The sequence below is a fragment of the Megascapheus bottae genome, chromosome 9 (genome assembly GCF_031878675.1).
Source record: "Megascapheus bottae isolate mThoBot1 chromosome 9, mThoBot2.hap1, whole genome shotgun sequence".
In the NCBI taxonomy this organism is placed as follows: Eukaryota; Metazoa; Chordata; class Mammalia; order Rodentia; family Geomyidae; genus Megascapheus; species Megascapheus bottae.
Genome location: NC_143517.1, coordinates 33,826,335 through 33,852,373, shown reverse-complemented (window position 1 = coordinate 33,852,373; position 26,039 = coordinate 33,826,335). Strand labels below are relative to the sequence as shown.

The 26,039-nt window shown below is 37.2% G+C and overlaps 1 protein-coding gene and 1 long non-coding RNA gene across 4 annotated transcripts in view; one reads left to right on the top strand and one right to left on the bottom strand.

Moving 5' to 3' along the window:
* Window positions 1-26,039, bottom strand: part of Slc26a7 (solute carrier family 26 member 7) — a 111,827-nt gene that overhangs the window by 21,693 nt on the left and 64,095 nt on the right. For both annotated transcript variants that reach the window (XM_090339051.1, XM_090339052.1), the window contains 7 exons: window positions 24,471-24,623; window positions 20,142-20,224; window positions 18,345-18,492; window positions 16,459-16,572; window positions 9,034-9,111; window positions 7,412-7,507; window positions 581-687 (listed from right to left, as the gene is read on the bottom strand). In XM_090339051.1, coding sequence (XP_090195177.1) covers window positions 581-687; window positions 7,412-7,507; window positions 9,034-9,111; window positions 16,459-16,572; window positions 18,345-18,492; window positions 20,142-20,224; window positions 24,471-24,623 — 779 coding nt within the window. The remainder of the gene's footprint in view (window positions 1-580; window positions 688-7,411; window positions 7,508-9,033; window positions 9,112-16,458; window positions 16,573-18,344; window positions 18,493-20,141; window positions 20,225-24,470; window positions 24,624-26,039) is intronic.
* On the top strand, window positions 240-16,526 carry LOC150059001 (uncharacterized). 2 transcript variants are annotated; one of them, XR_016536672.1, is made up of 4 exons: window positions 240-469; window positions 3,112-3,184; window positions 6,007-6,068; window positions 16,445-16,526. It is a non-coding gene; the product is annotated as an uncharacterized LOC150059001 (long non-coding RNA). The 2 variants fall into 2 exon arrangements; XR_016536671.1 differs by having other exon boundaries at window positions 240-551.

Below are 26,039 nucleotides of genomic sequence, written 5' to 3'. Positions count from 1 at the left end.
GGCACTTTTTATTTGTCTAGATTTTTATATAGTAGCTATAATTCAGATTAGAAATGTCCCCTAAAGCCTGTTCACTAAAGGCTTTGTTGCTAATAGGAATTACGAAAGGTACTGGGAGAGTAGTCCCCGCACCACCCCCCTCTCTCTTTCTCTCTTTCTCTCTCTCTCCAAACCATCAGGAAGTGAGCAAGTGAGCGAGCATATGTTCTCTACCATGAGCCCCTACTATAACATACAAGCAGCTGCCCTAGACCCAAAGCCACAGGGCCAAGTGACCATTTCCTCAAAACTTTTAAAATCATAAGGCAAAATCAACTTCTTCCTTTCAAGTTACTTTATCACAGCTATTTGCCATAGTGATAGGAAGCCGACTGTTTTAATTTGATGATGCTGAGAATTCTCTCCATCAAGACCAACGCAGTTCTTCGTCCTCCGTGGAGAGGGCATCTGTCTGTCTCTATGATCACAGGTAAAACACGACATTCTAGGATGCACAGTTTTTGCAGAATGAACGACACTGGTAGCATCCTACATGAAGCTTTCGCATAAGGGTAAGCCAAGTCTTTAATAGGAAGCATACCTTGGGAAACGTCCTATCACTATAGCGATGGTACTGACCACACCGAACAGCAGTCCTATGTTGGCAGCAAAGCATATGGTAAATACGTAAGTGAGGATCCAGATGCCCTGAAAAAGAAGCAGGAGACAGAGAGTATTGGCTCCTCACTGTACTCTGCTACCAGATTTCTCATGGAGAATCTCTTAGCCACAATGTCTTATTTGAAAAGTGATAAACAGAAGCTCTAAAGACAGAAACAAGCATGTACTCCCTCAGATGCTCTGCAGTCGCAACGGAGAAAGGCTCCATTTTTCATTTCCAGGCACTGCCAACCCTCAGTTCCACCGGCAACAAACACTATATTTAAGATCTGTAAATAGCTGATGGATATGTATGTGGTCAGAGGCATGCCATAATTTCCCACTGTTTGTCATTTGGTGTAACAAGATTATAGGTAATTGTTTGCAGATTTTTTGTCATTCTCAACAATATTCTGTATTTTCTAGGATTGCTATAAAAATAACAAATGCCATTTATTACTGTGTAAAGTTCTCAAAGCCTAGTGTTAAAATGACTGAATCAAACAACACTGCCAAAGCTACTTTTAGATCAACAAGTATAAAGAACATTATAATTTTATTTACAAGGGGCCACTTATTGTGAAACCAAAAGAAAGGAAAAAGGCAGAGCCAATTTAGTTCATAGGGAGATTTCAGAACACAGTAAGAAACTCTCATTTCTCTTTTAGTTGGAATTCCAAAATTATTTTAGTTTTATCTACGACTCAAAGTTATAAACAAAACAAAATACTGCAGTATAGCAGATATCTCTAAGCTTAATGATGCAAAACTGCCTTTAAAAGCAAAATAATCTCTGAAATGCAGAAAAATTATATTTCTAAATACAAAAATCTTGCATTCATAAAATTGTAGACTACTAAAATGTCTAGACTCTCTTTTTCCCCTAAATAACCTGCATCTTTTTGCCTATACACACAAAATTGATTTCTTTCTGTCCAATGTTTTAAAGTGTTACCACTTTTTAAAGTGTTTTTAAACACAAATCAGTTTTATTCACAAATGAAAGCTTGAGAAACTATTCTGAAATAAGAAAATAGCATAAAATCTTGAGAGGAGTTGATTTTTCAAGCAAATTTGAAACAAACAATTGTAAAAAAAATTTGCTAAACTCGTTCAACCACTATGGAAAGCAGTATGGCAGTTCCTCAAAAGACTAAACATAGAAATCCCCTATGACCCAGCAATTCCACTATTTGGCATTTACCCAATCGTCCAGAAACAAGGACATACTAAATCCACTAGCACAACGATGTTCACTGCAGCACTGTTTGCCATAACAAAGATATGGAACCAACCTAGATGTCCCTCAGTTGATGAGTGGATCAACAAGATGTGGTATTTATACACAATAGAATTCTATGCTGCTGTCAGAAATAACAATATTGCCCCATTTGTAAGGAAATGGAAAGACTTAGAAAAAATCATATTAAGTGAAGTAAGCCAGACTCAAAGGAACATAGGCCCAAGAGTCTCCCTCATTTGTCATAATCAGTAGAAACCTTGGGCTCTCCTAGCAGAGATTCACAATAAAACAAAATCTAGATACATAAGGCCATATAATATGACGTTAAATGTAAGGACCTCCAGGATATAGAAATATAAGGACCTCCATATAATGAGTTGTCCTTAATGTACTATGTTATCTCTCATTTCTTTTGCTGTCCCTTGGTTATCTCATATTGTTACAATATTTCACTTTGTTATCTGATATATTGTATATATGCTTATTTGGTTATTTGAAATAGGATAGGGAAGGGGGAAATCAAGATGAGCAGGGGGAGGCGGGAGGGAAATGGGGACCATGACATGAGAAAGGGTATCAATATTTGTGAAGTAATGTACCTTCTATCTGGTGAATATAATGTAACTGTTCTATTAATTACAATAAAAAATATATGGAAAAAACAAAAAAACATTTTTACCAAAAATTCATTTCCTCGTGTGGATATGTATCTACACAGAATGTGAGTGGTTCTTAATACCAGGTTGTTTTCAAAAGCATAAACCTAAGGAATTAAAAGCCAACTGAGGCATTTTTATCTGTAGATATCCTTTTCATATAAAATACAAACATACTAGAGTAAAAGAGAAAATACCATTTAAATCATTCTTGAAAACAAAAGCAAATAAATTTAAAAACAGCCAGGTGCCTGTGGCTCACATGTGTAATTCTATATATTCAGGAGGCTGATATCTGAGAATCACAGTTCAAAGTCAGCTGGGGCAGGAAAGTCCATGAGACTCTTATCTCTAACCACCAGAAAAACCTGAAGTGGTGCTGTGGCTCCAAGCAATAGAGTGCTAGTCTTGAGCCAACGAGCTGATGGACTTTGTGCCAAAGGCCCTGAATTCAAGCCCACAGCTAAAAAGAAAATACCCTCAACCAGAACAAAAAAAGAACTCTCCTCCTTCTATAAATATAACACTGCTATTTCATATTGTGAGATTATTTTATTTTTATCATTTTGACAGGTTAGGACATGACATCTACTTTCTACATTCTACTTTATTCACATCGGTCAGCCAATGTTGGAGTCTTTGGATTGTATGTAATATGAGTTTTCCTTCCTAGCATATCATACTGTATACAATAATACCTTAAATATACTGCAAGTTTTGGGGGCATTACTTTAACTTCTTATGATGACTCTGCCCCGCTCCTTCTTGAATGTTACCTGAATCTGCCTGAGGTAGTTGAATCAAACCTCACTAAGTCCTTTTGAGTTCCATTCTTCCTGGCTAACCTCCATGTTTCAAAATGGAGCTCAGGATCCTGATCCCTACTATTTATAAAACCACCGAGCCTGGGGACCAGAATTCATCAGAGCAACCAAAAATTTTGGTAGCATCTGGTTCTATTTTTAAAGTATGTTTATTCTCCCACTGCATCATCAGTTATAAGTCAGTCTCTCCAAATGCTCAGTTCTTTCTTGGGGCTACTTTTATAGCCTTGAAAGAAATGTCGACTGTAAATTAATAACAAAGATCAGCAAATAGTTCCATTAGTTAGAATAATCTGTAATAATATTTGGGGGCAATTTAAAGGAAAATGAAAAATGTTTGGTGAACACACACTGAAATTGGATCGCTCTTAAGCTATTACTTATTTTTAGCTGAAAATTATAATTTTTGTAATCAAAACCACCAAACATAAACAAATCTTAAAGATAACCTGAAGTAGAATACATAGAAATTCTTGTTCCTTATGGAAAAATGCACCAATGGGAATCACAGTTTAGTAGTTACTAAATTACTGTACCTTTCTGTAATTTATCTGATATCAGGCTATTTGGATGATAAATTACAGCATTAAAATTTCTATAGATAGACTCAGCTATTAAGACTCATGTATGAGCCCAGGAATAAACACATTCATTTAGCTCTTATTACTTCATTACTTTGAAAAAAAGTTGACTATGACTCATAATAAAATCAATATCAAATGACAAAAAATTAAAGGCTTATGATTTTTCTCATGATTACTACTCACATAATTTTAATTCTTTATTGTATTTTTTGCCAGCTCTGGGGCTTGAACTTAGGGCCTGGGCACTGTCCTTGGGCTTTCTCAAAGCTAGTACTCTAACACTTGATCCACAGCACAACTTCTGGCTTTTTCTGTGCATGTGACACCAAGGAATTGAACCCAGGGCTTTGTGCATACTGTGCAGGCACTCTACCACTAGGCCAAATTCCCAGTCCCTACTTACATAATTTTTAACCTTCAGCCTTCAAAATTATATTATGCATGTACACACACACACACATATCTTTGGTAATTTTGTTTCCATATTACTGCAGGCATGTTCTTCTGTTGAGTAATCTAGTTAATAAAATATATATTACATTTATTATTTATAGTCTAGAGTTGCATATATACATATGTATATTTTTCAAATATTATGCCCAAATCATATTCTAAGTATCTTTGGATTTTCACTGTTGAATTCCTTAGCAGATAAACATATCTATCCACTCCAACTGTTATGGTTAACAGTTGTCAAGTTTATTGAATTAAGATGCTCTTGGAAATTATACTAAACACACAGCATGTCTCTGAGAGTAGTACCTGAAATTCCATTAGTATTAAATGCAACCTATCCAGCAAAGACTTAGAGATGAAGCAAGCTGAAGCAAGATGAAGGAGACAGGTGTCTTGTTAGCAGAGAACCTGTGATTCCCGAGGCTTTACTCAACTAAGGACACATCACCCAATAACATTCCTAAATCAGCACTCACTCTAATTCATTTCCTCTATGCTTCCACCTTCACATTATCTTTAAATAGCTTGTTCCATTAAAAATAAAAACAAAAACAAATGCAGAGGGGGTGGGGAAGGAGAAAAACATGGGAAAAGTAACAACTGTTCAAGAAGTAATGAACTCTCTACCTTATGAATGTAACTATAACCCCTCTATACATCACTCTGACAATAGAATAAAAATTTTTAAAGAGAAAAAGTATGAACATAAAGTTAGACTCAATAGGCAGCAGAATACATAGATTTTGAAGCATATTCAAAGATATATTTGAAAATTTTTAATGTCTGAAAGACAATGCCACGTCTAAAAGGTCCTAAGGGAAAGCATTTGAGAGATAGCAAAAAAAACCTTGCATTTAATATAAAAAGCCAACATTTTCAAAAAATGAAAGAGCTCAAGAATATAAAACACAAATAGTTCTTGGAAAACTACTTTGTGATAATGTATAAAAAAAAAGACATGGAATGAATACCTCAGTAACAAGATGTTTTATTTTTAAAAGCCCAATAGCAATCAAAGCCATTTAAACAATACAAATTCTCTATTTTCTCTAATTTAATAAATGAACTCTTCTTCCCATGATGATCCTAATTAGAAACTCAAACATCATTCTACATCTCCTCTTCATATTATAAAATACTAATGGTGCCTAAGTCAAAATCTTTCCTACTTATCAAATCTGTTATTGCCTCTTGAATGTCATGGTCTTAGCTTTGATCACTGACTGAAGCAACGCTGTGATTCCTGTATGGTATAAAGGTTCTGATCTATGCCTTTCAGTCATCATCCTAACTTTTCTAATACAGAGTGCATTCTTATTTTTCATTTCAGTAGCATGTTGCTGTCTCAGAATGACATTTAATCTTGCAAGGATTAAGTAGTCTTTTTCAATTCAACCTATACTTCACTTTCCCAATTCCATCTGTCACTATTACCATCCTCACAATATCTGTGCCTTGATTGTTTTATAGCCAACTACCCTTATACCATCTTTACATTTCTGCATACATGGCTCTCTTCTATTCATGAGTGGTATCTTTGTCCTTCAATTTAGAAGCTACTTCCTCAAATAAGCCTTACCAAACATCTCTCCTTTTTGGTACAGAGACACGCTTCCTCCTTCACGATCAATATGTTCCTTAGAAGTACCTTTGTACAAGGTTAAGGGTAAGTTTGAATCTTCTCTTCCCTTTGTTTCTGTGATCTACCTCATACATACTGTCTTAATAAAAGCCATGTTCCAACATCAGCCTAGCTAATTGTATTTCCAAAGTATCTTCATTGTTGTATATCAGTACACTCGAGTTTGCATGCAGAAGCACAGTATTTTAACTAAGTGGGATAGTTGGCCATCTTATTTTTAAATTTTGAATAATTTTACTTTCAGGGTGATATACAGAGGGATTACAATTACATCAACCTAGCTAATTATATTCTCTTGACCTACTTACCAATAGTATTCCTTCAGGTGTTAGGTCATATTTCAAGGCAGTTGGTGACTCTTTCATTATTGACCTGTACATATTTATGCTCCTACTTGCTTTTCCTAGCACTAAGTGTATTCTTGGGTTTTATCATATATGCATATATAAGTAAATGTTTCTAGAAAGGAGAGGTTATTTTTTATTCCTCTCTACATTCCTCACTCTGCATTAGACTCTAGCTCAAGCACAAGAATACAATACTCAGAAAGAGTGTGATGAAATTAACCAAGAGCAAATATAACCCTCCAAAGTTTCACAATACATAGGAACTAAAACAGAAAATGCATAGATCATTATGTTTCAATGCAATGGATTCTGTATCAGAGCCAGTCAGACATGTACATGAACTATATCACACATACTAAATAGAGAGAATTGTGGATACTCTATCTAGACAAGTTTATATAAGTGCACTAAACATTTGGGTTAGTTGAAAGCCTATTGTGTTTGTTCAGTAAGATTTAATCTGAACAAACACTATCCTATTAGGGCACCTAACCCTTCCCTCAGCGGAACCCAATTGGAAGATAATGCCCAAGACTTCCTGTGTGTCAGGCAAATGTGGCCCACCATATAATACTCAGCCTCCATTCATGCAACATCCCTTCATTGCAATGAATCCTGAAGGCTTGGTATTCAGAATGCTAGAAATCAAGATATTTCTGTCACTGTGGACTTTCTTGACAACCATGCTTCCAAAATCAATTCATATCATAAACCAGGTATCCCCAGTTCACTCAAACTAGTTGGAAATTCAGTGAGAAGTTTCTAAATTGCTTGTCCATCAGCATTTGACAAAATTCTGCTTCTCATTGAAGCAATTTGAATTTTAATAATTTTATTAAGATTTTGGAAAATAGTAACTCATAGTTCAATAGTCTCAACGGAATCTTTTTTAACAAATTAAAATGTTCAACATGGGCATAAGCCAAACAGAAAAAAATAGGTCAAATTTCTATTTTAAAGAAATATTGAAATGTACTTGTTGATATGTCAGAAAAATGTCAGGTCAAATTTCTTACTTACCCAATCTATTTTATCCACATTCCAATATTTTTTCAAATCCCGGAACTGTATTAACATTCCTTTTAGTCCCACAACAATAATGCTTGCAAGAACACACTAAAAATATAATAATAATAAACTGTTGAAAAAGTAAGATAAAAGCTTTCATCTGAATTTTAAACAATCATTTTTTTTCTTTTTGCTCTTAAATATTGAAAAGCAATCACCAATAAGAAGACTAATAATATCATTCTGGGGGGAGTGAATGTCGCTTTAGGGAGACAGTTCCGTTACAAATAATTACAGGACAAAAGTTAAGCAACTCTGTAAAAAAATGAAGTCAAATGACATCATAGGAATTAAATTTTATAAGACTGAGTGTCCTCTTAACTTCGAGGATGATCATTTGTCTGATATATCTTTGCTAAAATACACATAGCTCGGCACGGTGGCTTACACCTGTAATCCTAGCTACTCAAGAGGCTGAGATCTGAGGATCAAACTTCAAAGCCAGCCTGGGCACAAAAGACCATGTGACTCTTATCTCCAATTAACCACTAGAAAACTGGAAGTGGCACTGTGGCTCAAGGGGCAGCATAGTAGCCTTGAGCTGAAGAGTTCAGGAACAGCAACCAGGCCCAGAGTCCAAGCTCCACGACTGACAAAAAAAAAAAAATACATGATATGTCCTATGTAAATTTTACAATTGTACAGAATATTAATTTTCTAGCTTACTTGGAAGATGTTCATATCTTTAGAAAATGAACTTGATTAATGAAAGATCATCCTATAGAAATGATTTATTCTTATCACACAAATGAAAAACAAAGGACTGAGATTGACCCCTTAGATAAGATTCTTAAACTCTGGTCACTGTAATACCTCAGCTTTATGAAGAGTGAGTTGAACCTCTGGTATTATCTGAGTGAAATTCTGTGGAGGATATATCAAGGAGTGGGAAAATCCTTTTGTTCCCTAGACTTGCACCAGAATAGTTTTCCAACAAAGTTCTGAAAAAATTCTTCCCAAGTTTATTCTTGTTCCCCTTATTTTTGTTGTTCCAGTTCTGGGCCTTGAACTCAGGGCCTGAGCTCTGTCCCTGAGTTTCTTTTGCTCAAGGCTATCACTCTATCACTTGAGCCATGGTGCCACTTCCAGCTTTATCAGTAGTTTAGTAGAGTCTTACAGACCTTCCTGCCCCAGCAGGCTTCCAACTAAGATCCTTAGATTTCAGCCTCCTGAACAGCTATGATTACAGGTGTGAGCCACTTATGACCAACTTTTTGTTTCTTTATGAAGGGTTAGGAATTGAACCAAGGCTTCATGTATGGTAGGTGAAATTCTCCTCGGTCACCTACAACCTAAGCCTCATTATCCTCATTTTTCTATTTCTATCCTCTATTTGCTCACAGAATAACACTGATTCCACAGGGTTGTGTTCATCTGTGAGCTGAAGAATTAATCAGCCTCTCATTCCCCCCCCATAAAATATTATTTCTCTGCAACTCCCACCCCCCGTTCAGCCAACATTTATGGACGATAATATCAGATTATTGTATTTATCCTCCAAGACAGATGATACACAAGGACTCTAACAAAAAAAATAAAGTGAAAAAGTAGATAGTGAAAAAGCATTACTATACCATGGGTAGCCAGTGTAGCAAAGGTCCAATTGCATAGATGACTATAAGTACGAAAATGCAAGAGATTAGACAAGCCACCTGCAAACACAGACAAAAAAAAAAAGAAGGCCTTGAACTTTGGGTTATTTCAAAGCGAAGGTGACGGGGGAAGGGCAGGGAGTGATTCTTAGTTCACTTTGATGAGCAGACACAAAATGTTGTCACATCATTGTGAAATTGTGTAGACTGTCATTATCTATATTTCGATGGGCAGCTGAGAGAAGCCATAGGTGACAGCTGACACACTGATACAATCAGATTAAATCAGTAATGAGAGAAGTAAGATAATGGCACACACCATAGCCGTGACTGTGCGTAAATAATATGCCAATGGAATGTTCTTTAGCTTTCTTTTTGCCAGACTCCCTTCTTTTATCTTTTTCCTTTCTTTTCTTTTTTTCTTTTCCTTTGGTCGAGTGTGGGGCTTGAACTCTGCATCTAGTTTGTTGTCCCTGAGCTCTTCAGCTGAACGCTAACCAACTACAACTTGAGCCACAGCACCATTTCTGATTTTCGGATGGTTCATTGAAGATGGACTTTCTTCCACGAGCCGTGAGCATCAGATCTCAGCTTCCTGAGTAGCTAGGGTTAGAGGCATGAGCACCCATGCCCAGCACTTCCTTTATTTTATAGTGTTTTGTGGATGACTAAATACACAGCATATGTGGTTTTCTGAGTGGTCAAATCACAGGACCCCCTCAGACAGCTCAGTAAGGGGCTTGGGAAATCCACATTAATACAGAAAGAAAATGATACTCTCTATTAAGGTTTATTTCAAAACAAAAGGCAAGGGTACAAATCCTTGTGCTAATTTTTACTCATATACTTACACTGTGCTGGGAAACAAAAACCAGAAAGGAATCTTAGGGCCAGGGATGGACTTAAACAGGAATCAGATTTTTGAAAGGATCTGAGACCCACAGAGGAATTCTGACTTATCTGAAGTCACAAAGCTAGGGAGTTAAAAAGTCACGAAGGCGATAAGAAATGCGTACTGGGATCTCTGAAAGGCAAAGTTTGTTTTGTTTTGTTTTGTTTTAGTTTCCTTAGATTGATCACTTTATTGACTCCAACATGAATATACGAGCCATCATATGGATTTATTCTCTCATTTTAAAATGAAAACTTCATCTGGAATAATTTTATTGATTTGGATTTGTTCTATCTACTGCCAAAGAGAGCTGATGATGGAATGCTGGGTGTTTAGCAAAAGGGAGTTTATTGGCCAGCAGAAAATGTGCTTCAGAGCTTGTTTCGCTGAACCTGGTCAATCTCTGTTTCTATCTCTGTCGTTGCCTCTGTCTCTTTCTCTATCTCTACTTGTTTGCCTCTCTTCAATTTTCTCCTTTAAAAGAGGTATAGTAGTAATTACTGTATATCTAAGATAGTCCCAGAAGAGGATCACATTAGCTCAATAGCTTTGTACATATGACCATATAAACTGATGGAATCAAAATGAACTCTAAGATATGAAAACAGTAAAGGGGACTTTTAAGTATTTTTCAGTGTGCTGATAAGTCTTAATTACATCAAAACACACACTGAATACTAGTATGCACGAAGACCCTGGTTCGATTCCTAGGTACCACATACATAGAAAAAAGAAGCCAGAAATGGTGTGTGGCCTAAGTGGTAGAGCTCTACCTTGAGAAAGCCCAAGGACAGTGCTCAGGCCCTGAGTTCAAGGCCCAGAGCTGGCACAAAAGAAAACAAAAGAAAAGAAAAGTTGGCTCTGACTTTTAAGTGGAGGCTGTGATTTGTTGCACTGGTAATGAGGTTAATCTGAGTATATTGCAGTCCACAGCTGGGCAAAGCAAATCAAATCATTGGCTTTTCTGTTTCTCAATTCTATGCTCTTAAGTAAAAACCAAATATATTTTAAGGATCCTGCATACATTACTGTACACTAAAAGAATTCCTGAAGTAATAACTGAACTAAGTTCTTCTATTTAAAAATAGCAAAATACAATCTTAAGCTTTATTCTAAATAATATTTAGCATGGTCCTTTTAAATCTCAGTAAACAAAGAAAACTACTAAGTCATGTCTTCTTAATCAGTTTCAACTAGAGTTCCATCATCATCAGTAAGGCTCACTGTCCCACAGCCTCAATTATCTATAGAACAACCACTGTTTGGGGGATCTGAATCTTCATCTCTTTCCATGTCATGCCACATAAATGTCCAAAGCTAAACTTTGGTTTTGGAATTGTAAATAGTCACATTGAAGAATAATCGCTCATAAAAGTTAATGAAGGCCAGGCACTGACAGCTCATGCCTGCAATCCCACCTAGTCAGGAAACTAAGATCTGAGCATCATGGTTCAAAGCCAGCTTGGCAGGAAAGTCTGTGAGACTCTTATCTTCAATGACCCAGCAAAGCACCAGAAGTGTAGCTGTGACTCCATGAGAGAACTCCAGCCTCAAATGAAAGCTGAAGGCCCTGAGTTCAAGTGGCAGGACCAGTATGCACACAAATACAAAAAGTTAATGAAATCATCTATATTTTCTTTGTGTTTACAGTGTCAGACTGTGTACACATATGCATGTGTAGAGCACATAGCACATTATTGATAAAGATGACTGTAAAGATATTAGTGTTCCTCAAAAGTATACACATATATACGTGTATACACACATGTACATATTGTTAGGAGGAAATGTGAGATTCCAGTTATTACTTTTTTATCTAGTTGTCAAGTGACACAGTATAGGTTACACACACACACACACACACACACACACACACACACACACAAGTTTATGGACAGTGCTGCACTAATAAAGGAGATGGGACAGAAAAGAAAAAAAAAACAAGGAAAGGCTTAGGTCACTAGGGTTCAATTAAGAAGGGAAGATACAAGCAACAAAGCAATTTTGAAAGAATAATGGAATCCAGTTTGGCAAATCAGAGCCCACAGGCAAGCAAGCTCAGAGTGGCAGAACTGCATGCCAACTGCTGTTCTCAGTTGTGGCTTCCTGCCTCTGTGGCAGATGTTGCCTGGCATCCCGCAAGGCTGGGGTGCCTCAGGAAGTCCCCTTGGAGCACTGGGGAGTCTCCTCTGTTGGAAGGGAAGAGGATCATGGGGTGCAGGAAGGAGAGAAGCTCCCTCTCACAGTTCACATTCCCCACACTGGGAGGGAGGGGAGGAGGAGGAAAGGAGAGAGAGAAGGCAAGTGTTCAGTTGTGCTCTTTGGACCAAATCTAGCTTGTCCTCCAGAAGGCCTTTCAATACACAGGTTTGGCCTGTCAAATCTGAAGGAGACAGCAGTCAGATGGCTTCCTGCATGTGGCAGACAGACATATGCCTGGCTGGGTCTTTGATCACAGCCCTTGCTATGAAACAATCGATAGCTTCCCGTACTGCTCCTCAAATGTTTCAATTTCTGAAAGCTTTGAAAGCCATTACACTGACTTGTGTAAAAAATGGGCCTAAATTTACTATGTGACATCATCTTATGTGGCTCTTGAGCACTTGAATTATGGATCAGCCCTATGAAAGTAAACCATAGATGTAAGAGCTATAACCGAGAAATACAAAAGGGAAAAAATTATAAAAAAAAAACATTCAAAATCATTTTGAAGTTAGATTCCATGTTGAAATTGTAATGTTTTTCATTTCTTTGGATAAATTAAATGACAGTATTTGGGTTAATTTCCTCAGTTTCTTCTACTTTTAAAACAAGTGACTAGTTTTTAGACAAATGATGTGGGTAGTCATGTCATGTCTCTAATTCAAGTGCTGCTCTAATGTATTTGATCCTAAGCCTGGTTCTAAACTGTACACATGTGAAAATGGAACCAGTATGAAGCTTGCTTTAGATGATGGGGAAGAAGAAGGAGAGGCTAGGGTAACAGAAGGGCTGAATCTGACCAAGGTGCATTCTAGGGCTATGTGGACATGTCAAAATAAAACTCTCCTGCACTACTGACAGACACTATTAAGTAAACTTAAGCACAATGGTATTATATTTAATGCCATGGAATTCTACACTTAAAATCACTACATGGCAAATTTTACATTATGTGCATATATTAAAATTTAAAAATAATGCCAGGGAAAAATGACATTTTCCCAACTCTAAATATGCTGAGCTAAATGACAATTAAAAACCCCCTGGTGGGAGCTGGGAGTCTGGCCTAGTGGTGGAGTGCTTGCCTGGCATGCACAAAGACCCAAGTTCAATTCCTGGGTACCACATACATAGAAGAAAGCTGGAAATGGTGCTGAGGCTCAAGTGGTAGATCTCTGTCCTTGAGAAAGCCCAAGAACAGTGCTCAGGCCCTGAGCTCAAGCCCAGGACTGGGAAAAATAAATAAATAAACGCTTCATTTGTCCTTTTAAATGACAGCAAAAACATGGGCTCAGCTGCTGTAATAACTGACTGTTTTCTCACTTATTCTTTCCATAATTGTGCATCGACACCCATGTTCCTATGCATGGCTAAACACAATGGGTAATGTGAATCAGGGCTTGTAGAGTCATGTTCTCTACTGGCTTTAATGTAAAAGTAGAAGGAAGATATGAGTCAGATGACCACAGGAATGAGCACTGTCCAATGTTGATATCTGAATTCTGAGCCCTGTGCAAAGTTGTAAGCAAGAAATAGAATGATTATAGTGGCGTGTTCAAGATGTATTCTAGGGTCTGGAGCATGGCCTAGTGGTAGAGTGCTTGCCTAGCATGCACGAAGCCCTGGGTTTGATTCCCCGGAACCACATACATAGAAAAAGCCAGAAGTGATGCCGTGGCTCAAGCCGCAGAGTGCTACCTTGAGCAAAATGTGCCCAAGGACAGTGCTCAGGACCTGAGTTCAAGCTCCAGGACTATCAAAAACAAAATAAGTAAATAAAAATATTCTGTTGTTGTTGTTTCAGTTTGGTTTGGCTTACAGTGCTAGAGATCAAACCCAGGGCCCTTTGCATGCTAACCAAATGCACTATCACTGAGCTATAAACACCACCTAACCCAGTGAAACATAACGCCACAGAAATTCTATATTATAGAGCCAGCAGTGGAGTGGCCTAGTGGTAGAGTGTTTGCCTAGCATGCCGGAAGCCCGGGGTTCAATTCTTCAGTACCACGTATGTCGAAAAAGCCAGAAGTGGTTCTGTGGTTCAAATGGTAGAGTCCTAGTCAAGAAAAAGCTCAAGGGCAATGCCCAGGTCCTGAGCTCAAGCCCCAGGACTGGCAAAAAAAAAAAAAAAGAAATTTATGTTACAGTATTTCTATGGGAATGCTGCAAAGATAGACATTAATGAATGCATTGAGGAGTGAACTGTAGCTAACATGTTGTAATGGTTGTCACTGATCTTTTTATGTATGTGTTTTCTAGATCGCTCTTCAATGTTTAACCCCACTTCCTAAGAAACACAAAGCCATTGGGGAAACAGTTTTATAAAAATGACTTCACATTTGAAAGAAATGCTTTTGTCGATGTTTTTCCTTTTCATTTGCCTTTGTCTTGTTTTGGGAAGGCAAAGACGGGTCCAGAAATGGTACAATAAAGGGTGAATAAATACAGCAATGATACACCCTGGACACTGCATTAAAAATGAATGGTACAACTTGTGGGTGGGGAGAAGCTGGGTGAGAACAGGGGAGGGTGACCTTGTTCCAAAAGAAACATTCTCTTTATCTGATTTATGGAATGCCTGCCCTCTGCACATCACCTTTACAATAACAATAAATACATTTTAAAGGAAACATATATTGTTTTTACAAGGAAGTCTATTTAGAGCACAACTTTCCATTGTTGGTTTGACTAGAGTTTTCTTCAAACCATGTCAGTTGTCAGTGACATCCACATAAACATAATACTGGAATGTGAAGAGTCTAGACAACTGACTATGGGAAAGCACTGTTCATTTGAAACTATTCATTAAATCGGTTCTTCTTGAGCATTTTCATGGGAATTGGTAGATTAAAGACCATCGTAGTCAACATAGTTCTCTCTTGAAAATATCCTACTACCTAAGTTTTTATTTTCCCAAACTTGTGTTTCACTAGATTTCTTCTATTTCTTTGGAAATGTGATAAATAGAATATTACACAGAAAAAAAATCTCTATGAAGTAAACATGAAAACGGTATTTCAAGCAAATGATCATTAGGAATATTTGGTGCCATAAATTCTATACTATAAGAAATATAAAAGGAATATTTTGTTGTTTATGTTGTTTTGAGATAGACTTCAAACTCTAAATCCTCCTTCCTATGTCTTTCAAGTGCTGAGATTACAAGTATAAACCACCACATCTGAGTTAAAGGCAGATATTTAAAAACTATTTAAAAAAAATGCTTACCAGCTGGAAAGTTTGATTTACTCAGAGGAATAGAGTCCAAAAAGACAAATGTGTAAAAAAAACTCTATTAATTAAAATATTCTTAGGGGAATTTTGCTGCAATAATCATTCAAATATATAGCCTACAGGATAGAGAAAAAAAGAGCATCCTTTTCTCCCTACCCTCTTAATTAAATAAATTTATAACCAATTCAAATTATTTTAAAATAAGTACAAACTTTCTCAAAGACTTCTTTTTTTTAGACATTTGATGTTACAAAGATTAATCAGGGTGTTTCCTTGTTGGTAAGTAATTAGAAAAATGTGGTAAATGCCTAAGGAAACTCAGAGATGGAATCCATTGAGGGTAGAAACGTATCCGGTATTCGAGTCTAACCATATGTCAAGTAACACATTTCTCAAGAGCCCTCAGCAAGTTGAAGGAGCCAAATGAGACTAGAAAATGGTCTTGCCACATCCTACTGTATGGCAGGTTCCTAATAAATTATTTTTATTTCCTCAAATTATATAACAATTCTTTCTTTAACCTAAAATATTCACAGGCATATTATTCCACATTTATACATGGATTCATCATGAAACATGGACATTTTCTTGCCAGGGATTTGTTTCGTGTGTAATAGAATTAATTTTATGTAAAGAAAGTAAATGAACTAGAAAAATCTCACCTTGATGGTTTAGATTAAAGAGAAAAATCTGAATGACCACCAGAGGGCGCATTGGTTTCAAAGGTTGCTGAACAATGAAACTGCCATTTGTACAGACCATGTTAGTGTGTTCATGGAGTTAGACTCCAGCAGAACAATTCAGAAAAGGGAAGATGGAGATGGAGATGGAGATGGAGATGGGGATGGAGATGGAGATGGAGGGAAGGAGAAAGAGAAGAAGGAGGTAGGGAAGGAGGGAAGGAGGGATAGAGAGAAGGAATGCAGCAGAAAGCGGGGAAAGGAATGAAGGAAAGACACAGAAACAGAGACAGAATGACTTTCTAGAAGCAGTGCAGTACTGCCCAAAGAGGAGGACATGCTTTCCTGATTATGTGAGCTCACACTTCCACTTCTCACACAGGGAACATGTGTCACCTGAGTCTTGGATCCTGTGCTGTACAGACCAGCCGTCCTCCCCATGGCAGCAGCACTGGGTATGCAGAAGCAGAATGAAGAAATCACATTGCTCAGGCCATGAGCCAAAAGTTCCTACGAGATTGATAACAGCAAGATGGGTCATTTCTAAGTCACCAACATTTACAAATCAACTATAGCTTTTCTACTTTCACAAACCAATGATAAGCTGTAAGGCTGTCGATGTTTAATTTCTGTTCTCCCACCAGTAATGATTTAACATTTTTAATGAAAAATATTATTGAGTATTTACAATGAGCCAGAGATTGTCCTAAAGCACTTGAGGCAACTCAACTCTTGTAATAACCCTATAAAGAAATAATATTTGCTTAGCTCTCTGATATCAACTTCTCTTCTGTCTTTTTTATTTTCAACCTTTAAGAACCTGTACTAAGAAAATGCATGAACAATTTAATATGTTTATATGTACAATGAATGCATCTTGGTTACTATTACCCCTTCCACACACACATAACCCCCTTTAAAATGGGTGCTCATTTTTTTCCTTTTTTATTTCTTTTCCAGTACTGGGAATGGAATTCGGGACCTTTTGCATGTTAAACAGCGTTCTACCACTTCAACAACTTCCCAAGCTGACCTTCAACTCCTAATCATCCTGCCTGAGCCTCTTATGTAGCTGGAATAACAGATGTGCCTGGCACATTTCTTTCATTTTAAGGATTCTTTTCCTTATTTTGCTTTTTATTTTTGAGGGGGGGGGGGTCATGGAGCTTGAACTCTGGCTTGGATGCTGTCCCTGAGGTCTTCAGCTCAAGGCTACCACTATATCCTTGTGCCACAGTCCTACTTCCTATTTCCCAGTGATTAACTGGAGATAAGAGTTTCTTGGCTTTGTGTTGTCTGGGCTGGCTTTGAACCTCAATCCTCAGATTTCATCCTCTTGAGTAGCTAGGATTACAGGCATGAGCCACGGCACCTGGCTTTTCCTTATTTTCTGTGACCTCAAATTTCTCTGGTTTCCCACTACTTCTCTGACCACTCACTCAATTACAATCATCAAACCGTTTCTTTTTCTGTTTTTGTATGCATATCTTAGCTACTTAAAAACATGTTGACATCTCCCAAATTTATACCTACAACTTGGACCACTACATTCAACTTTTTTTAACTTCACATCTGGATTTGATGTCTAATAGGTTTATCACCCTCCTAACTTGAGTTGCAGACATGTACCAACCCAGTCAGTTCTTCCCTAATTCTTCCTCATTAGCCAAAACTTCAGAATTAATCTTGATTCTATCAAGACTCCCTTTCCCAGATGGCATCTACAGCCAATCAGAATCCATCCATTTCTCCTTGTCATCATGAATCCCAAAATAAATCATCATTTTATACAGAGAACATGTGATTCTGCTCCAGCAATGAAGACTATAAACAAAATAAATATGAATCATAAGCCCTAGGAGGGCATGGAAAATATAGAGCTAAAGAGTTTAGCCTGTTGTGCTAGCTCACACCTGTATTCCCCATGACGGAACAGGCAAAGATCAGAAGGTGGCAGTCCTAAGCCAGCCTGAGAAAGAATCCCATTTCAAGCCCCAGCTTGGCATGTTGGTGCATGGTTGACACTCTAACTACAAAGGCGGCATAAATTGAAGGAATGTAATCCAGGCTAGCCCAGGAAAAGGCATGAGACATGATTCAAAATATAACTAAGGGTAAAAGGGATTGGAATGTTACTCAAGTAGTAGAAGGCTAACCTAGCAAGCACTTGTCCTTGTTCAAACCCCACCATAATCAAATACAAAATCACTTAGATTGCCAAAGTAGGCCTATGTGAGATCTGACTGCACTCTGAGCAGTGCTACAACGGAGGCATACCCTACCTGATTGTCATCAACGGAATATTTGAATTTCTTGGCAGATCCTTGAGCAAGAGCCAGGGATGCCACATAGCCTACAAGTGCCACTCCGAAAGCTTCAGTGACTACGGCGGAGAGGACGCCCATTGGGGGAGCTTGAGGTGGAGGAATTCTGTGGAAAGAGAAACATGCTGAAGTCCTCAGCCTTCCTGGAGCGTCTGAAACAACTTGCAATGCATTCAGCCATGGCTCTGAGGTTGACACTAAGTGAAACTCCATGAGAAAATCAAGCAATCTTGCCCTCAGAAACTCTTTCCTTTCAACATTATTTAGCAGGAAAGTAAAATTGTAAGAAACACCACCACAGGGACAGGCCTCCTGTATCCAACTGATAATTGTGCTCAGGGAATTTAGGTTACATCACAGAAGTTCTGACTCCATGTACACACACACACACACACACACACACACATTGCCTGGTATGAGAAACCAAGGGAAATGTGGAAACGTTCTTTCATTTGAATCCTTCTAAATATTTATTTGGCTGCCATTGGAGAAGGTATTTTCTTCCTTGTATTCCAAAGAGCTGTAAGCACCCTTGTTTACTGTGGGCTCCAATTCTTGAACTAATCCCTAAATATGCCATTCACTGACTTCATTATCTTAACTACATTTTTAACTCAACTCTTTCACAGTGCGCTTAACTAAGGCTTATGCTTGTGAAGAAAAACTTACGTAGGAAGATTTCAGCTACTTGGTGCTATAAAATATATGACAACAGTTAGCTCCATTTCAAGGAAATGACTAAAATAATTTTTCAAATAATACCCAGCCATTGTCTTATAACCCTTTGAAAATCACTTAAGTCAGAGCATCCTCATTTATGAATTCCTGATGATTCTTTGGGAGATTTACCAAAACAAACAAATCAAAACAAAATTCTCTCTGGCAAAGTCAAAGAAAAAGGGAAGTGAGTTCATATTGATTTAATAATTTTATGTAAATAGAATGCTGGCCTTTTTGTATTCGCCATTTCATTTCATTCTCCTCAAAACCCTCAAACAAAGCACCCCTATAACCACTTTAGGGAAGAAGAAAACATTCTTGGTTAAAGTCACAAAGAAAATGGAGCAGCTGAGACTTGATCTCCACTTCATCTCTTTTCAAAAGCTTGCTCATTTTTATGATGCTTTAAAAGGATGTTTCCAGAAAGGTCCCTCCAAATAAAGGAAATTAAAACAGATTGGAAGAATGACATGACTTTTTACCCCTTTATTGACGTGTATACCCCATGATCTATTGATTTGTGTGATTATAGGTCCTAAGACATAAAACTGCTACAATTTCTAAGACCAAACAACTTTTGTTTCATGAAAATTGAATGTGTCTAATATCAGCAGGAACTGGCCTGAAAAGAAAATGATAAATTGGCTTTGAAAGGCAGAGAAGCAAGAGCAGCCTTTAGAAGGTTCCAGTTGATTCAGGTCATAATCTTTAGCCTCCATCAAAATGGAGGGGATTTTTATTTTTTTAATTGATGAGAAATATTCTTTGGTTCCTCTATTTTAGTGTCATTGGAAAATAAATGAAGTTAAATTTTTTTAAAAAATAGGGGTCCTAACAATGATAATTCTGTCAACTATATATGTATCAGTGTCTGGTGTACCAGGCATTTGATTCTATCATTTATGAAAGAAATTCCTTAGAATTTTCTCATATAGGCACAAAAACAAACAAACTGCATATTCAACCACCAACCCCGTTTCTTCCCCATCATAACACAAACAAATAAATAAAATAGGAAAAGAAAGACCAAATTACCCTTTGGGAATATGACCAACTACGTCTAATCCATATGTGCTTTCCATATCGGTACAATAACAGGCAAACGATGCAGCAATAATCTGTGTTGTTCCATTTGAGGGAAAAAAATAAAAGAAACATATTACTAGTCTTTCAAGCACCCTAAAACCACTGCAAAGTAAACACTGTATGCATTATGATTTCAGGAGGAATGCAGACATTATGTGTATTTTATTAATTAGGCATGGTGGCTCCTAGCTGCTCAGGAGACTGAGATCGGAGGATCACAGTTCAAAGCCAGCCCAGGCACTAAAGAATGTGAGATGCTTGTCTCCAATTAATCACTAGAAATTGGGAAGTGGGGCTGGGGCTCAAGGGGTAGGGTGGTAGCCTTGAGCTGAAGAGCTCAAGGACAGCACCCAGGCCAGAGTTCAAGCCCCATGACACACATAAAAAAATTACAAAAAGCAAGCCAAGCATGGGGGTACATGCAACACAAAGACCCTGTCTCCAATAAGTAAAAAAAAAAACAAACCAAAAACCTTGAAAAGTAAAGGAAGAGTCATAGAGATGGTAACACATACAAAAGTACAGATGGATAGGAAGAACAATTTCTGGTGTTCTGTAGCAGAGAGAGATAACCATGGTTTGCACAAGATTAAATATTACACTTCAAAATAGCTAGTAGAGAGGATTTGCATTGTTCCCAGTACAAAGAAATTCTAAATATCTGATGTGACAGATATATTCATTATTAGCTGATCTGATTACTACAGATCACACAGCATTTACGTGTTATAGTATACCACACACATATGTGTCATTTCTATGTAAAATTAAAAATATATTTATAAAACATGAAAGCATAAATTTATGGTCTCAAAATTGGATGGCAGCCTAGTAATAATGTCATTTCTACGATTCTACCTCATATCAACACAATTGTGGCCTATTTTGAAGGGAAACAAAATTCAGTAAACCAGATCATGTAACTGTGCATTATGTGTATGCATCTTTATGTGTATGTTCAGATCCCACAGTCCAACCTAATTTCTTGTGTCTCATGACCCAAAGGGATACTTTATAAAGCAACACATATTCCTTCTATGATAACAGTACCTCAAGATGTTAAGATAGGGGCCGGGAGTTTGGCCTAGTGGTTAAAGTGCTTGCCTAGCATGCATGAAGACCCGGGTTCGATTCCTCGGTACCACATACATAGAAAAAAAAAAGCCGGAAGTGGTGCTGAGGCTCAAGTGGTAGAGCTCTAGCCTTGAGAAAGTCCAAGGACAGTGCTCAGGCCCTGAGCCGAAGCCCAGGACTGGCAAAAAAAAAAAAAAAAAAGATGTTAAGATAATGAATCCTTATTTCTAATTTACATTAGCCATCAATGATTTAGTCTCCTTGAAGATTTTTGAATTTTGAACTTTGACTATTCCTTGAAGTTTGCACACTATGTTTTAAGCTAGCATATATTATTGGAACAAAGTAAAGGGATTCATTGTGTTATTTCCACATGTGTGTATAACTTACTTTGGTCATGTTCAACGCTTCTATTCTTTCTTACCACCCTTTCTTCTCCTCTACTTTTCTTTATAATTTTTAATGACCCCTGTGAAGTCTCTGAAATCTGTTTTTATTGTATCTCATTGTTGTGGTGGTGTAGAGGGGTTACAGTTACGTTCATCAGGGAGTGGACACGTTACTTCCTGAACATTGAGTCCCCTTCTCCTGTAGTGTCTGAAATCTTACCAAGCTATTAGTGAGGTTTATAAGTAAAGTCACAGGTTCTCTGTCCATACCCTTAGTCATCTTTAAAACATAAATCAAAGGCAATACAGCCTTTGTTTTATCATCCATATCACCCTAAGTTGTTTTTAACCCATTTCCTTATTATTTTTTCATTATGATAATTTGAACATAGTCGGAATATCAATTTACCAAGGCTCATCTTGTTCAAGCACATAAACTAATTATCTACTTAAAGAAAAAAAAAACATATGCAAACCCACAAAGGAAACTGTAGCAAACTACAGTAGCAATATAAAGAGTATCTAACGATTAATAGCCAACAATGGCACTTTGTCTCTCTCCTATCTGCGCATTTCTAAATTTGCAGACATTTCTAAAACATTACATGACCTAAAAAAAGGTAATTTGTAGAAGAATGAGAGAGAAAAATAACAAAAACCATCTAGATTATACTGTACAAAATATATAAATATTATTATAGAGCAGTAATTTTTCTAAAAGTGACTGAATTAGTCCTTCAGATACTATCTTATTTCCTTGCTATATTTCTTTAGCATAATTAAATTTCCTTTATCCATTGAGTCATTGGACCATCCTCAACATTATGTCAATATCACACATGTGTGTAAGGTCAGCTCTGCCTTTGAACCTGAGTTAGATCAGATAGCTCAGGGAGCCAGTGCTGCAGTGGGTTCCAATCTAGCCCATCTACAACTGCAACCTGCCCCATAGGATGGAAGTTTTGAAGGGTCAAGAGAAAGGCCCAGGTCAAATCTCTACCGTCTTTTTGATCCAAATCCATTTATCTATCCAGCATTATCACTTCCTGCTTAAATATCTCAGTGTGCTTGTTGAGCATCTTCCAGTGCATCCCAAGAATAGGCATGTGATGGTTGCAATAGCATTGGGATATTTCACATGTGGACCCAGGGGTCAGGGTATCTATATGTTAAACCATGAATTTACTTGTGAGGGAAGCGGAACTGGAGTGGGAAGACAAATCAGTCTAGGAGCTAGGTCTCCAGAGGCTTTACTATTCCAGCAAATCAATGAAGCAGAATAATTCTCTATTCTAATCCAGCTGTCAAGATTACCACTTAGATACATGGTATATTAAATCAAGGTAGAAAAAGAGACCTTGCTTTGTTTAACATTGTGATTTATACTTGCATTGAGACTTTTGCCTTTGCTTTTGCAAATTTCACATTGTAGAAACTATATCTTTTATTTTAAAGGTGGTTCTTACTGCCTGTGTAAGAATGCCTCTTACTAGCTCCAGGGCCATCAGCTCTAAGGTATTTGCAGTGTTGGGTTTTATGAAACTAACATAATATGGCTTCCCAAGAAACAATAGGCATTTGTTAGTGACTATAGAACTTTGAGATAAAGTAGTACACTTTATAAGTGTTGCTGAAAAGTGTACTCTGCAATTTTACAGTTTATTTGAAGTATACACACATAGATGTAAGTAGGTCACACATATCATGTCTATCTTTACGAAGTATCAAGAGTATAGCATTACACAGCCTTGCTATGGGGAAAAGCCTTCTGCCTTAGACCTGTAGAAAAGAATCATGTCCTTCAGAGGCAGTTTTCAGTGTGCTAGCCTGAGTAATGCACAAAATGCAGCAGTATGAAGGGATATTTTTTGCCAGTCTTGGGCCTTGAACTCAGGGCCTGAGCACTGCCCTTGGGCTTTCCTCAAGGCTAGAGCTCTACCACTTGAGCCACAGCACCAGTTCTGACTTTTCTATGTATGTGATATCAAGGAATCGAACCCGGGTCTTTGTGCATGCTAGGCAAGCACTCTACCACTAGACCAAACTCCCAGCCCACAAAGGGATATTTTAACAGACAAAATAATTCAGACACCTTTTATAACATGTGTGTATAATCCAAAAAGCATTAAGAAAATAAGTAAGGCCAATAAAGTGTATTAATATGTTATGATTGTATTAACCTCTTATTTTGCAATGTAATGTTTTGTTTAGTTAAGTTCCCATGTTATTAAAGCTTTTAATACATATGTATACGTATACTTATTCAACATATACATATAAATGATGCCATAAGCCTGAGAAGTACAATATAATGTATAGCTCCTCCATGCACAAACATGCAAAAAACTATTTTAAAGAGCCAGTCCTTTTAATGAAAACCAGGAGCACCCTTTCACTAAAGTCAAATCAAATCAGTACCATGCCAATCATTCATTGTCATTTTTAACTGATAATATTCTATGTACATTGTCTAGGTGTCAGATCAATGGGTTGTACTGTCACACATTATTGCTTTCTCATGCTAGAGATCTCCTGAGTCTTACCTTTTGAAATGTCTCCTTACAAGACTGTAGGCTTTGTCATTTTATATTAACAACAACAAAAAAATCAAAAGCACATGCAAAATTCCATCTCAATTGAAAACATATGTTTCCTGTTCTTACATTAATGTATAGCCACACAAATTAGCCCTTCTTTAATGAGTCTCAGGAGAGGCTGTGGGTTCATGGAGACAATCCGGTAAGCATCTGCAGTTCAACTCAACAACTGGCAAAGACTGAATAGCAGAAAATTAAAATGTTGATCTCATACTTACCAAAACTAAGTCGACGGGGAGGACAATTTTAATTTTTCTTTTAAACTGCTCATTCAGCTCTTTGACAACCACCAGGACAACGATGCTCACCAAGGATAAGAGCAGAGCTTCCAGGCGGACTGACTTGATGTTCTCGAAGACATAGGCATAAATCTACAGAGTGAATGGTGGGGGGTGGGTGAAGCAAAATCTAGGGTTACTCATAACAATCAGTATGGAATTCTGGCCACAATAAACTCAATGATATTCTCTTTAAAAAGTGTATTTCTGTCTGATATTGATAGAAAGGAGAGCAAAGAATGATCAGGGATGAAAGATACCAAAGCTATATACTCAACTGCAGGTACAAAATTGCTTTGAACCTGACTGTAATTAAACTCACAGTTTGTGTCTTTCTAGATAGAGACACTACTAAAGAGAATGATTTCTCTGGCTCCTTCCTGGCTCTGGCTCCTTCCTGGCACTGAAAGGGGCAGAGATTCTACATCCCACCGATGGCACCATGAAGAGCAGCAGACTCTATAGACTCCCAATGTTTGACCCCAGTACTCCTCCTCAGATACTAGACCTAAATACATCCATAAGCCCCTCCCTCATAATGGAGTTAACAGCTGGTATCTAATTGATGTCAGATTTTGGCTTGCTGTAAAATATTACCCTGTTCTCAGTCACTCCGCATTGGTTTATTTGTTTATCATCACATGTTTATGCCAAATATTCTGCAGTACTAGATCTATGATGGGAAACAAATTAGATACAGCCTTCAAAGTCACGGACCTTGTGGTGAAAGTGGGGATCGCTAATTAAAGTAATAAATTGGTGAAGCACTACACTATGGCTATGGAAGGATACTTGATGTGTTCTAACTTGTAGCTGAGGGGTTAGAGGAGTCCTTTCCAAACAAGAGAAGCAGAAATTGGCCAAACTACAGGTGGGAAGGAGGTAGAGCAAAGAGGCTGAGGGAAAGCTTTGCTTAAAGATTACATTTATAAAACATAGATAAGAGCCCATGAGCAAACAATTTTATGAATTTCCCATGAAGAGGTTGAGATTGATCAAAATGCATTGTATTCACAAACTGATTTGTTGAATGGCATAAAGAAATGGAATATGAATTTTGTAAGGAAAAATCAACCTGGTAGTTAGAAAATTCTTATCTAATATTAAATATGTAAGAATAAACGCTATAAAAAGTATATAAACACAGGACTTGAAGAAGGCAAGAATACCTATAAAGCTCACACCCCGGCATTCAAAACCCATTACCACACACAGATATGTATATATATGTATATATATTTATATATATGGAAAATACAAAACAAATGAAAGCCTCAAATACATAATAGCTTCTTTATAAAAATAGATTATACAGTATACATTATTTCAATCAAAATTAAATAAAATAAAATAAATACAGAAAAAGAATTAAATGAAAATGGAAATTATAGAAAATGGAGATATTAGAATAAGCAGAAGACAATTAACAAAGAATCAGGGAGGATAAGTAATCTTATGAACAAAGAATGAAACATGCTAGTAACTAAAGAAATTAAAATTAAAATAATA